This window comes from Gekko japonicus, unplaced genomic scaffold, assembly GCF_001447785.1.
Source record: "Gekko japonicus isolate JY-2015 unplaced genomic scaffold, Gekko_japonicus_V1.1 scaffold463, whole genome shotgun sequence".
In the NCBI taxonomy this organism is placed as follows: Eukaryota; Metazoa; Chordata; class Lepidosauria; order Squamata; family Gekkonidae; genus Gekko; species Gekko japonicus.
The window spans coordinates 187,082-204,623 of record NW_015160224.1 but is presented as its reverse complement, the minus strand read 5'-3'; the positions used below and the strand labels follow the sequence as shown (position 1 = coordinate 204,623).

Below are 17,542 nucleotides of genomic sequence, written 5' to 3'. Positions count from 1 at the left end.
GCCTCCTGGAGGGTGGAACTTGAAACCCTCTATCACGTGCCTATATGTCATAATACTAAACCACAGTTTAATGCTGCTCTGGAACCTTAGTTCACAGACAAGAAATCAGACCACAGTTTGATTCGGACATTACAACAATCTGCAGCTGGGGACCGATAAATTTTCAGTCTGAATCGCCTGTAAATAGAGTGGGGAAGGAGCATGTAAGCCTGTGGATTTTGGTAGCTGGTTTGTCAAACTGATCTTTTCCCCCCAGCCTTTGAATGGGAGTCTTAGTGGTAGGCCAATTGTTTTTCAGGGAAGGTAGTTCATCCCTAATGAACTCCCAAGAGACTCCAGGGTTGTCCGGAATGCAGTTTGAAAACCAGTGCTCTAGAATGCACCAGCTCCTCTGACATCTGGAACTAATTTGATTTTGAATCTGTTTGGGCCACAACATGAAATATAATACCATTAATTTTTGTTTTTAAGAACAAGGAGATTGAAATGCAGGAAAATCCCATCAGAGACTTTCAACTTTGTCATTTTTGAAAATACCAAGCAAAAAATTTCCCTTTGCATGTGACAAAGAAAGAATTAAAAAAACATCGGGCTTGTCCACATTCTCAGTTTTCCTCGCTTGTGTGTTACTGTTACTTTGGGGTTTTTTTTCCCCTTTTGCGCCCATGTTTTGTTCCCTCTAGCGATCAATTCGATATTGCATTGTTTCACAGCTACTAGAGGGAGCAAAACACATGACGGACGGGGGAAGAAACCTCAAAGAAACAGGGACACACAGGTGAGGGAAACGAGAATGCAGAAACGCTCATAATAGTTCATGCTGCTTATGTAGATATTTAACAAGGCTTTGGTGCGCATGGGGGCATGGGTTGATGGTGTTGATTAGGTGCGTGGTTGCTGTAGCGTAGCATCTAGAAGAAGAAAAATCCTTCTCCCACCTCCCAACACACCCTGTAAAAAGCTACAGGCATGCCATGTGTGTCTTGCCCCTTAGCATTTGCTGACTTTACAGCAAAAGGATAGTATTGGTGGCTGGCAGTTCTCTGGTATCTAGAAGTTTTGCCTCTAGAAGAATACTAGCATTTAGCCTGTAGCGCATGTAGCATTACATTCTGTGCCTTTTCTAGACCGCTTCTGTAGGCAAATCTTACTTCTCTCTGTATCACCGCTGTTGTCTGTAAAAAAAAAAAATGTACAAAATCTTCTCGACTTGTGCCAATCGTGTCTTTGCTGAAGTTCACAGGAGTGCTCCAGCCGTGGTTAAAAATCAAGGGGCTGCCAAAAATTTTGTTGGGGCAGGGGGGAGAGCCAACAACACTTGATCCACTCCTGCAGAGATCTGTCTGTTGCATTTTATCCACCAAGGAGCCCAGGGCAGCCTCCAGTTTTCCCTCACAGTAACCCTGTGGGAGAGGCTAGGCAGAGAAGGAAGGTCTCCCCGCGAGTTTCATGCCAGAGGAGGGATTTGAACCTGGATGTCCCAAATCCTAGCCTGACACGCTAACCATTACACCGCACCAGCTCTCCAGAGTGGCTCGAAATGTTTCCAGTTCCTGAGGCAGAGCATCAAAATGGCGCCTCCTCTTCCATGCCCTCCTGAGGGGGCAGATATACAAAATAGTCGGCAACAATAATTGCCGTCCGTTTGTACTGCCCCGTGATCTTCTGCCTGTGGTCTCTATGCTTCCACTGGTATGATTAGATCTCTCTCCTCTCAGTTGTCTTTGGCTTGGTTTTTTCAAATCCAGTTGTTGGCACATCATTGGTCCTAAAGGTTATGAATGCACCAAGCATATGAGAAAAAGCGTAATATGTTGAAGTGCAGGCAGAGAGGGCTGGGCTTTCCATAACCATCTGGCTTCTGTGAGAGGCAAGACTTCCTGGACTGGTAGCCCAGAAATTAGCCCCTGCCATTCCTTAAAATGTCTGCAGTGGAGGGAACTGGAGAATTGGCAAATGGGAGATTCTTAACCCTTCCCCTGCCCCTCAGTTTCCCCCCCAAAGCCGTCCCTCATCTATCCATGTCACCTCATCTGCTAAGGAAAACTCTGCACATCAGTTGTGTGACTGTCACGATTCGTAGCAGATTCTGAGGCTTGTGGTAGGATGCCCCCAGGTGGACCACGCAAGGTGTTGGGCTGAAGTATTGGAATTCCCTCTTGCTCTACTTGAATCCCTGCCTTGCAGTGGAAGATTGGCAGTGAACATAAGAACATAAGAGACACCAATGTTGGATCAAACCAAAGGCCCATCCAGTCCAACACTCTGTGTCACACAGTGGCCAGAAATACCAGTGCCATCAGGAGGTCCAGCAGTGGGGCCAGGACATTAGAAGCCCTCTCACTGTTGACCCCCCCCCCCCAAGCACCAAGAAGACAGAGTATCACTTGCCCCAGAGCCCCTATCTATACCTTGTGGCTAATAGCCACTGATGGACCTCTGCTCCATATGCTTATCTAATTCCCTGCCCATGCTTGTAGCCGCCACCACTTCCTGTGGCAGTGAATTCCATGTGTGAATCACTCTTTGGGTGAAGAAGTCCTTCCTTTTATCCATTCTAACCCGACCGCTCAGCAATTTCATGGAGTGCCCACGAGTTCTTGTATTGTGAGAAAGGGAGAAAAGTACCTCTTTCTCTACCTGCTCTATCCCATGCATAATCTTACAAACCTCGATCATGTCACCCCTCAGCCGTCCTTTCTCCAAGCTAAAGAGCCCCAAGCGCTTTAACCTTTCCTCATAGGGAAAGTGTTCCAACCCTTTTATCATTCGAGTTGCCCTTTTCTGCCTGTCAGGGGAGCTCATCCAATGTCACTCTCTTCTCAAAGAAGTTCTCAATGTCACTCTCTTCTCAATGAAGTTGCCCTAGTGAGAGTCCGAGGAACCTCCGGATTGCCTTGATACATTTTTTAAAACCACCGGCTTGCCAGTGGGAAAATGTAAGAGATGGCTGATTAAAAAGGAGGGAGAATTCTAGGCCAGTGTAAAGTGTACAGCTGTGGAGATGAAGCCACAAGGAGTCACAGGTTAGCAGAGGTCACGTGTAGCTGTGAACATAACTGGCAGCACCCTGTCCTTCCTGTTTGTCCCCGTTATCTGCAATTCCAGGGTCTAGTGCTTCTGTATATGGAGTCTCCATTTGGCTATCATGGATTAAAGAACCACTGAGAGACCTCTCCTCTGTGAATTTGTCTCTTCTTTTTAAAAGCCACCTTAGCTGGTGGCCATGTTAGGTTCTCGAGGCAGCAGAGCTCTTTTAATGATGTCTTGTGTGGCTTCTCTGAGTCTGACCTGAATGCGTTGCCCGTCAGTTTTGTTGGGTGACCTTGAATTACAATACACACAAAACCTTTATTGGCATGAAAGCACAAAACATCAGGGAAATACAGGACAACACTAAGATGCATCAGTCACTGACACTTGGCTATTCAAGCCTCGTCTTCTGATTGCAGAATAGAAAAAATTTGCAACGGCCTCCATTAGTTCGCAATTAGAATTAAACAGAAGAAAGTGAACAACTGAGTCATCAGAGTGCCAGCTCTCACCCTCTAGAAGTGGAGTAATCAAACGAGATCGGATATCCCTATAGAGGGGGCAATGAAGTATGGTGTGTGTAAGTGGAGAGCCCTAAGGACAAAGTCTGTCTACATATATGGTATCTGGCGGTGCCTCCCTAAAAGCACCTCTGATGGCAGAACATGAAAGCGTGCAAGCATGTATGCTCTGCGATGGTGTGGGGCTGTTAAACTTGACAGCTACTTCGCAGTAGAGCCCGTGTCAAAAGTCCCCAACCTGCTTGGGGAGCATCGGCTGGCTGCGCGTTCCCTCAGTTCTTGCCTTTCGAATTACAATACTGTAAGAGAAGAATTCATCATTTTAAATAATTTAAATAATTTTAGAAATAAATTACGCTAAATTACGCTAGGCTCAGCATATCCACAGGAGAGCGAATCCTGCTGCTGTCTGCTGTGTCGCTCCCCTTCGCCGCCGCCCCTCCCCCGCTCCCAAGCATCGCTCGTGACCTCAGCGACTGAAAAGGTTGCTGTGATCCTCAGGGCCGTGGTGTTCACAGCAAGATGGAGGCTGATAGACGCATCAGGGCATTTCAGCACACAGACCTTAAATCAGTCTGTAATGCAAACTTGTATTACAGGGTCACATGGTCTAGATGTGTGCCTTTGATTCTCTTGCATTAGATCACATGTGCCTCATAGGCACATGGCACAAGTACCAGGAGGAACACCCCACATGAAAAGATTCTGAGGGCTGAGCTATACGCCCTGAGATGGGAATGATGCATTATTTTGGCCCACACAGGGCTTCTGCTTCGGTGTCTGCACTTAAAGTGAATGCAGACAATGGGGAGCATATGTAGGGACGATTGGAAGGCAGGAAGAAGAAGAAGAAGAAGAAGAGATTGGATTTATACCCCGCCCTTCACTACCTAAAGGAGTCTCAGAGCAGCTTACAATCTCCTTTCCCTTCCCCTCCCCACAACAGACACCCTGCGAGGGAGGTGGGGCTGAGAGAGCTCTGACAGAAACTGCCCTTGAGAGAACAGCTCTGACAGAACTTGTGACTGACCCAAAGTCACACCAGCAGCTGCAAGTGGAGGAGTGGGGAATCAAACCTGGTTCTCCCAGATTAGAGTCCGCGCTCCTAAGCAGTACACCAAACTGGAGGGGAGGCACGCACCTTCCTCTGCCTACCAGTTTCTTCCCCAGTTATTTTTTACCCTGACCTGGATGGCCCGGACTAGCCCGATGTCACCAGATCTCGAAAGCTGAGCAGGGTCATCCCTGGTTAGTACTTGGATGGGAGACCACCAAGGAAGTCCAGGCTCGCTCCGCAGCGGCAGGCAGCGGCAAACCACTTCTGAATATCTCTTTCATTGAAAACCCTACTGGATTGTAGTAAATTGGCTGCAATTGGATGGCACTTCCCACACGCACGGTTATTTTTCAGTGTAGCCCGGCTACTTCCACAGTTGGGCTTGGACTGTCTTTGAAGGGGCAACTCACTCAGATGGGCGAGAGAAGGGTTAAGCCTCTCCATCTACCAAATCTCTCCTGACAGCCTCCACCCCGCCCCTCCTGTGGCATTACCAAGGAAAGCCCCTTTCCCATGGAGTGCTCTGCCCTGGAACAATCCTGTGCTTTACTGCTTCACACCAGAAAGGTCATATATTTGAGTAAAGTAAAGGTAAAGGTTCCCTTGCTCGAAAGCCAGTCGAGTCTGACTCTAGGGTTGCGGTGCTCATCTCCGTTTCCAAGCCGAAGAGCCAGCGCTGTCCGAAGACATTTCCGTGGTCATGTGGCCGGCATGACTAAACACCAAGGCGCACGGAACGCTGTTACCTTCCCACCGAAGTGGTACCTATTTATCTACTTGCAATTTCCTGCTTTCGGACTGCTAGGTTGAGTATCTCACTTAAAAAAAACAAGAACAAAACAGCGACAAGGTTCCTGCCATATATTAGGGAGGCAGTTTTAGCTCAGCTCTCTTCCTAATGTGTCAGTTTACCACTTTACCACTTGCAAAGAATTAGGGGATTGGGGGGGAGCATTTATAAATATGACACTGCCCCCTGCCCCCACATGCCCGCAGCCCGAAGGGGTCCTGACTGGAATTCTGCCGTCTCTGTTTATGGCCTCATTCCGCACTCGTGCCCTGCCTCCATCTCTTCTGCGTTCCTCCTTCCAGTTTGGTTTCCACGGAGCTCAGAGGAGTGGTGGTTTCTTCAGCAGTGAGAAAAAAACAGGGTACTTTCTGTCAGGGGAATGTCTACATCCAGCTTCCCACAGGCCCACTTCAGCATTTTATCACTAAACTGGAAAACACGCAAAGTGCAGTTTTGTAGAGAAGTGGGGGGAAGTATGACCCAAAGGCTTTGGTGGCCGGCTGTGCTCTGTGCAGGGATTGCACATAGGCTGTGTGCTAGTGTCACCCAGCTTGCAAGCATTGAGTATACTGAATCAACACATCCAAGATGCAGATTTACCTCAGAATGAGGGGTGCACTTCTTTGTTCCAAAGGCAAAAAGCCAAAACTGTCTTTTCCTGGTCCACATCCACGGGCAAAATGGCAGCTGTTTGATAGCTTTTCTTCCCCAATCTTGTGAACTTTTGCACAGATCTGTGACAAGCGGTGTCCATTTTCACAAGCCGTGAGGAAAATGTGTGTGTGTGTGAGTGTGTCATTTTGTTATAACCATGGAACCAGATGGAGTTCCTCTTCTACTGATACACACTTCTTTTTTTCTCTCTCTCTTTCCCCTCCCTGTATCTCTCCATTGTTGCCTGAAGCTTTCTCTCAAGCTGGTAAGCACAGTTGCAGCATGCCTGTTCTATGTGTTTGTGTGTGTGAATCACAATTGTGTATGTGCATGACTTGCTTCCCTACAAAGACAGCCCTGAAATTAATTTTTCTTGTCATCTTTCTGTTTTGTTTTTTTGCTTTGATATTTATCAGATAACTTTGAATATGCAGGTCTGGAATTTAATGGAGGTGATGCCAACTTTAATATTTTTTAACGAGCTGCTCAAAATTAACTCTTAAATGTAGTAGTTTAGTTACATCATAAGTTGTTGTCTTGTTTAAAAAATTGTAACCCAGGCTGTAAAAATGTAATGCATTTTATTCCCAAAATGGGATCTGTTGCTGAAATATACATAAAACTATTGCCTTTGGTTAGAAAGAGTCAGACTCAACTGTGCGACTGAACAACAACAAAGAAAGATACTTACTTTTGGCAGAAGTAACATGGAGTGCTCAGTATATTGGAAGCAAGGCAATAAAAAAATGGTGCTGACTTGTAAAACAGGACCAACTGTGGTAATAATGCAGCAAGCTCCTGGATTGCACAGAATGCTTCTGCAGGCAGAAATATATCATGCAGCTCTAGGAATACTCTCCTGTTGAAAGGCTGGATACCCTCACAACAAATTGGTGAGGAACAAGATGCTGTCAAAACCACACGACTGCTATCAGTGGTGGCAGTCCAGAATCTCATGCTTCCTCCTATTTCCCCATTATATGTGACATCATGTCACTAACCCCCAGCCCCGGTTCTCCTTAGTGCAGCAGCCAATGAGATGTGGAGGTGGGGTAGGGAAACCCATTACATGATGATGTTACATCATGCTTTTAATGATTACTACACAATGTTGGGAAGAGGAGGAACATTAGGCACTGGGCTTATGTTTGTGGCACAAATCTTGTGTTTCTGCAAATTCCTAGTTTTGCCGTGACGTGCTGTAACAGGTGTCAGTTGAGCCAGAGATGGCTAACTGATAGAAGGGCACGTATTGCACTGGGCTCCACTGGCCCTTCTAGCCTAGTACTGAGGACAGTAATAGCCTTTCCAGGTCTCCATTGGGGGTCTTTCCTAGCCATGCTGCCCGCTGAACTCTTTGCACTGGAGGTCTCTGGGATTGCAAAGCGTGTACTCTACCACTGAGCTATGGCCCATTGTACAGACTTATAACTGAACAGTGAATGTGGATTGCAAAATAATTTACATGACTCTCAGCAGTTGTCCTGAATTGGAATCTTCCCTACAGCTTCATTTATAAGGAAATCTGCATTCAAAAGTCATAGGTATGTGAGACTGATTCCTGGCTTGCAAGTTGTTGTTTGGTGTTGGGGTTAATGCCACAGCCAAGCCCAACATACTGGCAATTCCGGATCAGAATCGTTTGGGGTCCCGTCTGATCTTCATTGGGATCAGCAGCCACTTTGACAGTTCATAACTGGGATGCCAGCTGTATAGTTCCCACATTTGGGTGCCACCGTTATTTGGTTTGCAAGGCAAGAAGTACATTTTTTCAGCCTCTCCTGGTAGCATCTCGGAATAACTAACAACTGTAATCAATCTTCTTAAAGTGTGACTAATAATGTTGACGCCATTTAATTTCCAAACTAAAAAAAACAAAACGAAAAAGAAACTTTTATGGCTATTGATCCCAAATCCACTCTCAGTTGCAAAGGGCAGGATGGCGCAGCATGGGAAGAGGAAACTTTTCTTAAACCTGCAAAGCGAATGGCTTCAGTTGCGCATTAACTGCATACAAGGTTGTATTTCACATCTTAAGCCAATTCCATGGAACTTGACTGCAATCTAATTAATATTATTTCAGAAAAGCATCATCAATGTACAGGGGATTTTACAGGACCAAAGGCAGCTTTTCTCCCCTGCCCCCAGTCCCCAGGTTTCGGCCTTAAGATGCTGTTGAGAAAGCCATGCAGAAAGCTGGCACCTTGGCCTTCAAATGCTGCAACTTCTCCTCAGGTCTGCTCTCTGGCCTCCAACACTTCACCAGCCATATGCTCTTAATTCTCTGTCTGAAGCCATAGAGGGTGAAGACTTGTTTTTTCCTTGGAACTGAAAGCTGAAATTCCCCACCTAGAGTTCCCTAGCTGGGTGGAAAGTGGAGGGTAGGAGGTGGTAGAGACGTAGCAGGTGGGCGACACGGGAGCTTTGACAGCAGAACTGGGAAGTACTGGACGGCCTGTGCCCGTCATTGCCGGCTGCAACGAGAGACAGACAATACTTTTGAAAATAATAGGACTAGAGCTGTTGTTGCCAGAGGCGTCCCCAAATTCATTTCTTTTGGTGGGATGCAACTGGGATATCTAACTGGAAGAGGGGCCATGGCTTAGTTGCAGAGGAATACATACTTTGCACATATGAGGCCCTATCCTTGATCTCCAGCCTAGAAGGACTGTGAAGGATGCTTGTCTAACTCTAGGGAGCTACTGAGTAGAGGCAATAAAAGATGGACCAGTGGTGTCAACATAGGGTAGCTTTATATGTTCATAGAAATACTCGTATGTCCAGCTTAGACATGGAAATGGAAAATGAGCATCAAAGGTCATGCAATATAGTCACAGTTATTAACATTCTGTTATATTGCACCGTGTTTTCTTTTCAATGAGATGCATGGTTCAGTGGCAGATCACCAGATTGGCATGTAGAAGGCTCAAACTTTGGCATCTCCAGTTAAAAGACCTCATGTAGCAGGACTTTTATTTGTTCCAAACCCCGAGGGTCACTGCCAGTCAGAGGACACAGTACTAAGATAGGTGGACTCAAGCACTGGCTTCCTCCAAGGCAGCTGCAGATGTTCAGTTAGGCATGTTTTCAAGGTGATGGATGAAAAGCTGCAATTCCGCTTGCTTAGAGGATTAGTGAGGGCAGGAGGCCAGGCAGAATGGCACCAGTGTGGCTTTAAAATTGTCCTTGTGCCTGCAACTCAATAACCTTGAAGCCCACTTAAGGATGGGAAACCCGCTGGGGAGAGGGGGTGGTGGAAAAAAATGAGACACGGCACAGGGCAGGAGCGGCCAGCATGATTTTTGCACAACAGCTTTTGAGCAGGAGCACTCTAGCTGAAAATGGAATTTCAGCGAAACTGCCTTTGAAAGTTCATGCTGATCCCAAGTTTAGGAGAGAACATAGAATGACAGAGGGTCATTGATACATGCTTGTGGCTGGCATCAGTTCCTTTTGCACCACAGTTTTCTCTTTGGTCAGACAGGTTTTTGAAGCACTGTGAAAAAAGGACCTGCAAAACCTGTTTGACAGAGACAGTACCAGACTGAGATGCCTCCTGTCATGCTGCCTTCAGTTCCTTGGCAAAAAAAAAAATTGTCTGAAGCCATACGAGGCAGATTCTTGTAAGGAAAGAGAACCGTTTAGCACTCAACCTGCCTTTTAGGCAGAGCTTCTATCGATGATAAAACACTGGAGATTTCACTTTTCTCATGGTAATCTGGGAGATCCAAAGTCCAGTGTTTCCCCCTCAAGTCTTCGTTGTGGTTTGCAGAGCAGACATGTCCTTTAGATTTTATAAACCTGCTTTTTTCCCTCCCCACTTCGATGGATTTGTGCTGTGTGTAGGGTGCAGGACCTGAAGACTTCAGCAACCTTCCCCCAGAGCAAAGAAGGAAGAAACTCCAGCAAAAGGTGGACGAGCTCAACAAAGATATCCAGAAGGAGATGGATCAAAGGTAGGACCCGTCAGAGCACGAGGTGCTGGAGGGACCCTGGAAGTACTTTTGCAGCTGTCCAGATGGGACTTGGGGAGACAGAGGTCATGGACCAGCAGTCTGCTGGCATGAAGCAGTCTGAGTGCCCACAGGGTAAGGGGGTGAAGCTTAGCTCAGTGGCAGAGGAGGGCTGACGGCAGCATGCCTTGAGGTGGGGCAGCTGCCAGGGCTCAGTGGGCGCCCCACCAGTGTTCCCTCTAAGCTGAGTTCGTGTGAGCTAGCTCACAGTTTTGTAGCCTCCGGCTCACACATTTTTGCCTTAGCTCAGGAAGGAGGGCTCCAGAGCAAACTAATTTATGCAGTAGCCAAATTGCTCGCTCACAGCTTTAATGCCAGTATCTCATCAAGTAGAATTTTTGCTCACAAGACTCCACAGCTTAGAGAACATAAGAACATAAGAGAAGCCAATGTTGGATCGGGTCATCTAGTCCAACTCTGTGTCACACAGTGGCCAAAGTTACCAGGTGCTATCAGGAGGTCCAGCAGTGGGGCATTGCCCCCCACCCACCCACATTTGTTGTATCAGGCACTACAGCGCTAACTATGTGGGGTTGGCCCAATTCAGTACTTCCCAACCTGTGGTGGGGACCCAAAAGTCGTTCACGATGAAGCCTCTGCAAGGAAGTCATGGGCTGGTCCTCGCTACGAGCCTCACCTGCCCTTTCCTTTGCTCTCTTTGGCATTTTGGAAGCCAGGATCTGACCCTGGAAACAGTATCTTCTGCGTCATACATTAGTTGCCGTTTTTTCCTTCGCTGCTTATCCCCATCAAACAAGTAAAACATGTCCTGGTTTTTAAAAAGAAAGAAAGAAACAGGATCGACAGCAGCCCGATGGAGGAAGGCCTGAGACCCCGGAGAGCCACTGTCTTGTGGCTCGGGCACTGCCGAGTGGACAGTAGCTTCATCCTGTCCCAGATTTGGTCAGTCCTTGGAACTCCAGAGAGAGGGAGGGGGAAAATCATTGGCTAACCCCCAAGGGTCCCAGCATTATTACACAGAATAAAAGCAAGATCAGTCGTCATAAATCTGTTCCACTGCTCCTTTCCGAGAAGCTGAATACATTGACGCGTTTCAGCCTAATGTCATCTCCAGGCTTTCTGTTCCCAGCCTTTGTGAGATAAAATAGGTCAGAGGGGTCCTAACCATGAAATCCCTGCGTGTGGGGGGAGGAGGGGTATTGCATACCATAGTCAGCAAAGATCACAAGGAGGGCCTATCGGGAACAACAGCCTTGGGGCAACTGCCATCCAGCAGTCCCGCTTGCCAGCCACCCACTCCTTGCTTTGCTCCCCCCCCCCTCCGCTCCAGTTGCACATCATGTTTCCAAGCACACAAAGGATTGCACTTGTCTGCGGCTCTCCAGCGGAGCTGTGAGACTGAATGTGAGCCCAGCCATGCTCCAGGGGTAGTGGGAATGAACTGGCCCTCCGGTCCCACAATGTTTCTCAGCTCTTCTGTCAAATCCACCTTTTGGCTCCCAGGCTGAGATCAAGAATGGGGACAACCAATTTTTTTTTTAAAAAAAGAAAGAACACGTCTTTTTCTCCCTCTGAAGTGCTACCAGCGGGATGGGGTGTGTGTGCTGTTTCAGTTATTAAAACTGAGCAGAGATTAGAGCCTTAAAACCCTTCTCCGTTCAGAATCAGGGCTGTGCATGCTCGCGGTCTGCCTTTTACAAGCAAGTGGCGATCCACGATTTTCGTGTCTGTCGGGTAGCCAGGTGCCCAAACATGTGCCAGCCCTAGGCTCTGCCAGGTTCAAACTCTGGTCAGCAGTGTTACAAGGCTGTTTCTGTGCTCACCTGTGGTGAACAAATGTACTTCAGAAACCTCCTGTCTGTCGTCTATCCGGACTCTGCCTTTGATTGTAGCTCCTTGATCTTGGGTGTTCATTGGGGACTGAAGGCCCCCTTGCCGTGGCACACCGGCATGTCTCTGAGATGAGTCTCACAGTCCCCATAGCTCCCACTGGGCCCTGCATCTCTCTGCCGATGTCTTTCTCTGCTGCTGGAGGCCTTGTGCCTGGGCACTGGATTTCAGTCCTTCAACATTAATACTTTAGTTCAGTTCTGTTTTTGAGACTTCTGGTTGGTCTACAGCCCAAATCCTATTTCATTGTAATTGGAACTCTCCATCTTGTTGACCTCATTGACTTACTTTGTGCAGTCCGCCTTGAGTCCCAGTAACAGAAATAATAAGTAACATGCCAGTCCGGCACTCTGCCACTGAGCGTTGCCTGCCTCTCCTTCGCGCTTAGTTGCACTTCGGGTGACATAAAGGCTGAGCTAGCGCTCCTGCACACGCCTCCAGGGACTGAACCTGGGACCCTGCTGCACAGCCGATTCCCTGCCTCTGAGCCACAGCCTCTTGGCTGTGGCTCAGAGGCAGGGAATCGGCTGTGCAGCAGGGTCCCAGGTTCAGTCCCTGGAGGCGTCTCCTGTTCGAGGGATCTGGCAGTAGGTGATGTGAAAGACCTCGGAGGTGAGGCTCTGGAGAGCAACCTCCCGTCAGAGTGGACAATACTGACTTTGAGAGGCCAGCGGTCTGACTCAGCGTCAGTCAGCCTCACGTGTCCACAAGGAACCTTCCTTTCCCTTTGAGCTCCGAGGCAGCCCTCCCTGGTAAATGAGATGCCGTCTTAGTGGGCAGAGGTGTCACAACGGGGAGCCTGGACGGTCTGCTTCTCGTGGCCCCGTCCGATGAGGTTTCCTGGAAGACCAGGGCCGTCGGGGAGGTCTGTGGGAAAAGGAGCCGGGTTTTTGCTCCCTTGGGTGCTAGGCGCCAGCCCTGTGAGCCTTCAGAGGTTGCTGGATTTCTGGGACCTGCGTTGATTCCCCCCCCACCCCCACCCCTTGTGACTTTTGCTGGCTGTTAAAACCTTTCTGTCCTTTTTGCGACTTGTAAATCTGAAAACAGGCAGATTCTCTCAGATGACACCAGGCTGCGGGTGAGCTCTGCTCTGGAGGCTGCCCTTAATTGGCCCATTGCTTGGGGAGGAGGGGAGCACAATGTCGGGAGTGATCTACGTGGCGAGTGAGAGGCAATTGGCAGAGCCGGGGCATTCTGGGCAGGAGCATCCTCTGTTACGGGAACTTCCCTTATTCAAGGCTTGGCCCTTCCCTCTGAGCTGGCTGCCAGCCCAGGTGCAAGAGACGTCTTTCTCTGCCCAGAGACCTGTGAGAACACTTAACCAGATGGGAGGCAGGGGAGTCTTCCACAGGCTGTAATCAAGCTTGTGGGATCCACCAAGCCCCACACACGTCCCGCAGCCACGTACCATAGAACCATAGAGTTGGAAGGGGTTCCATAGAACCAGGCTGTAATCAAGCTTGTGGGATCCACCAGGCCCCACACACGTCCCGCAGCCACGTACGTTGGATGGTTAGAACCATAGAGTTGGAAGGGGCCTCCAGGGCCATCTAGTCCAACCCCCTGCACAAGGCAGGAAGTTCACAAGTACCTCCCCCCTCCACACCCGCAGTGACCCCTGTGCCCATGCCCAGGAGATGTCAAAAAAACCCTCCAGGATTGCTTCCTGATCCCAATTAAACCCCACCATTAAAGCAGCTTCCTCTTGATGCCTGGCGGAGAAGGGAGCAGCAAGGGAGCGTTTTCAAGCACCAATCCGGCCACAAGATGTCTGCTGACGGGGCAGCATTCATCTCAATGAGTCACAAGTCCTTTCATGGCCAGTCCTGCGAGGCCCTGATGAAGGAGATGACTGCGCCCTCCAGATTCCGTGGCCAAAGGGGGTCTGCCCCGAGACGCATACACGCCCTGTGCCAGAGTGTCTGCCTGGCCAGCTTCTAGCTGGAGCCTCCCTGCTTGCTCACTTAATGGAAGGAATCAACATGGAGATCTGCTATGCAGATAGTTAAACACCATGTCGATTAATTGAAAACTTTTGAGAACAGGGCGCTTCTTTCACTTCTTTCAAGGAAACTCAGGAAACATCATGAAAGCATAGAAAGAGCTAGATTAGGCCCATCTTTTCAAGGATTTCGTTTTCCACGGTGGCCAGCTAGGTGCCCTCCGAGTCGAGCATGGAAGCCAAAGCTTTCCCCTTGGAGGTCAGAGCCTCCCATATATTTTTTAATTCAGTCATTCTCATACATATGCTATATAAGTATTGAACACACATGCAGATAAAATTACAAACCTTGCTGGCTACCAACAATGAAACCTCCCCAAACCATTGTATATTTCAAAGTATTTGCTCTTCCGTTGAATTACAGATCTTGGTACCTGACAGAAGGGACTTTGACTCTCGAAAATTTCTACTTCGAAAACCTTGTGGGTCTCTAAAGACTTGATTCTAGCAAATCTTTTTCAGTGGCTGCATTGTTCTGTACTCTACTTCCTATTCTTCAAGACTGGCATTAACTCCGTCTTCCAGATCCTTCTGTACTGGTCTAAGATGGGAGATGGTTGCCTTGTTCTCCCAATAGGAAGCTGGCCTTGTAAGGGCTGCCATAGTGAAGTCGAGCATAATTTCCAAATCTTCCCCATAGGCTCTATTTTTTAGAAACCCCCCCCCCCAACAAAATAACCATTAAGATTCAGCGGAAGATTACATCCCGCCATTTCCGTGATTAGCTCTAAAACTTCCTTCCAGTATCTTCCTGTTGGTGAGCATTGCCAAAATACGTGTAGGGCATCTGCTCCAGAGCTCTCACAATAACAACATACAGCCAGAGCAAGACTGTCTGTACGACTTAGTTGTATGTGGTATCAGGTACGGAGATTAATGATTCTCCTGTATATCTGCTGAAATGAAGTTAGGAGAAATCGTAGACTAAATCCATTTCCAATCTTCAGCTGGTGTAACTACACCCCACCCCCCAGCGCTCATAAGAAGAAAGGCCTTGCTGGATCAGACCAATGGTCCATCTAGTCCAGCATCAACTAGTTATTCCAGAGGACCAACAACAGGGCATTTTCTCTGGAAGTTGACAAGGTCCTCTGTAATCTCAGCTAGCCTCCCTTATAGTTGACCCAGATGGACTCTGGGGAGGGCTAAGAAGACAACCCAGAATGCGAGGCAGTCCCCTATTTCTCCACTATCTTTTCATGCCCCTAAAGTGATTTAGGAAAGCGGCAGTCTCCAGCGGCAGCCAGTAAAGTGCCTCTGCTTACACAATGTAAACTACATTTATTTGCCTATGGTATACAGATTTATAAAGCTGCATATTGATTCAGATTGTTGAGCCTAACACTTTCTGCTTTGACTCATAGTAGCTCCTCAGAGTCTCAAGCAAGGAGCGTTGCAGGTTGAACAACGTACGAGTCTTTTAACCAGGGATTCCATAGATTGAACCCAGATCTCGGCAACTGGATGAGAGCCATTTAGAGTGCTGTCAAGGAGATTTAGACCAGGTTCAGATCTTCATGCCGAACCATGAAGCTCGCTGGTCAATCCTGGGTACATCACTATTAGTCAGCCTAAACTACCTCATATGGTTCTTTTGGGGGTGGGGGAAAAGTTTCCAAGTCCCCATACAAACACACCCTTCAAAAGGGTGCCTCCCACCTCCAGCTTCCTGGAAGTTGACCCACTTTCTTTGCTTTTTGTAGAGATGCCTTAACAAAAATGAAGGACGTCTACATCAAGAACCCACAGATGGGGGATGCGGCCAGCGTGGATCACAAGCTAGCGGAACTTGGGCAGAACTTAGAGAAGCTGAGATCGGAGGCCCAGAAATTCGAGGTACAGGGGAGGTCTTTCAGTGTGATTGGAGGAAAGTTAACAATGCATTCTGCGTGTGTGTGTGTGTGTGCTGTCAAGTTGCAACCTTCTTATGGCAACCCCAGCAAGGGGCTTCCAAGGCAAGTGCGAAGCAGAGGTGGTTTGGTACCCCCTCCCTCTGCAGAGTCTTCTTTGGTGGTCTGTTCTCTAAATACTGACCCGGCTTAGCTTCTGAGATCTGACACGATCAGGCTGTACCACCGTTGCCTTCCTTCCCAGTGTTGCCTTAGAAGTTTCCAATTAGTAAACAAGATTTTCTCTCTCTCTCTCTCACATACACACAAGCTGTGGGGGGAAGGAAAATAAACAAAATGCAATTGTTCAGTCACTGCATTCAGGGCCTGTTCCCGGACTGGTGCAGATGTAATTCAACCTGCATTCAACCATGTCTGGTCCTTACATGTATGCCAAGGTTAGCAATCATTACTCTTAACACCATATCAATATTTTAAATAAATAACATAAATAAATTGTGGCATGGGAATGGTTGGAGTGTGGAACTAGGAGAGGGGGGCAGGCCCGTAGCTACAGTGGCCTCACGACTTCCCATCCAGCCCAGGGCATCACGGCCTTCTCCCCCCGGATTAATTTGATTAGTCAGTGCCCCCTAAGAAATTTAAATGCCCCCCCTGACTTAAAGAAATCCTGGATATGGGCCTGGTGGGGGAGACCTGCATTCAACCTCCCCCCCCCTTAAGCATGAAGCTGCTGAGGAAACCTTGGTCCAGTCACTTTAGCTCTGGCTAACTTACCTCACAGGGGTATTGTGAGGATAAAGGGGGGGGGGTTTCCCCCAGGATCCATCTATCTCAGCATTGCCCATTCTTACTGGCACCGGCTGCCCAAGGTGTGAGGTGTGTGTCTTGCTATTTGGGAACTTATAAGTGGAGGGAGAACCAGGTTTTCTTAGGCAGTCTGTTACACTCCTTTTCTCCCCAGTGGGGACCCAAAGTGCCTTACAAACATAAGCGTAATTTAAACCAGTGAAATGAAATACGAACAAAAGCACAGGACCACATTTCAGCCACACACTGTGAGCCATGGGCTAAGTCTCTGGCTGATCTTCAACGTGGTCTCTGTGCTTCACACCCATGGGATCTAGTGCGCATGAGCTGGATCGATCGGCAGTGTAGCAAGCTCTTTTAACGGATTTTCGCGCCCAGGCCTCGGGCATGTGCAGGAACCCCACTGCGCATGCCCAGAGGGGAGGGCACAGACATCCCGCCAGTTCCTTTCTTACCACCGTGTTGGAAAGACCTTTTTCTTCGTCGGTCTGATCGGTTCGCGTGTTTTGGCTTTTTGCCTCACGGCTCTTTAGATTTTCCCCTCAGTTTATTCCTTTTCTTCGTTGTTCTTTCAAAAAACATTTAAAAACCTTATTTTCTGCTGAGGGGAGGTTGCCGCTTGACCTCAGTCGGGCCTTCAGGCTATCCCCCCTCCTCACCCCTTCTTTCTTCTTCATTTTGGTTTTTATGGAGAAGAATGTGGGGCTTTTTTAATAGGTGCAAGGGTTGCGGTAGTAAACTTGCTCCTCCTGACCGTCATACCCTTTGCATACTTTGTCTCGGAGAGTCTCATCGACCCGAATCCTGTCGCCACTGTGCTCGCTTTTCAAACCAGACCCGAAAAAACCGAGCTGCGCGCCTTAAAGTGGCCCTGCTAGAATCGGCTCTACAGCCTTCCTCAGTGATGGACACCGAGAAACCATCGACCTCAACAGCTCCGGCATCGAGGCCTGCCTCCGAT

At 48.3% G+C, this 17,542-nt stretch overlaps 1 protein-coding gene across 13 annotated transcripts in view; it reads left to right on the top strand.

Moving 5' to 3' along the window:
• FNBP1 (formin binding protein 1) overlaps positions 1-17,542 on the top strand; it is a 173,824-nt gene that overhangs the window by 134,660 nt on the left and 21,622 nt on the right. For 8 of the 13 annotated variants that reach the window (XM_015411601.1, XM_015411662.1, XM_015411657.1 and 5 more), the window contains 3 exons: positions 6,306-6,320; positions 9,902-10,011; positions 15,625-15,757. In XM_015411601.1, coding sequence (XP_015267087.1) covers positions 6,306-6,320; positions 9,902-10,011; positions 15,625-15,757 — 258 coding nt within the window. Of the gene's footprint in view, positions 1-6,305; positions 6,321-6,471; positions 6,508-9,901; positions 10,012-15,624; positions 15,758-17,542 lie in introns of all 13 variants that reach the window. The other 5 variants (XM_015411679.1, XM_015411671.1, XM_015411649.1 and 2 more) reach the window with 2 other exon arrangements.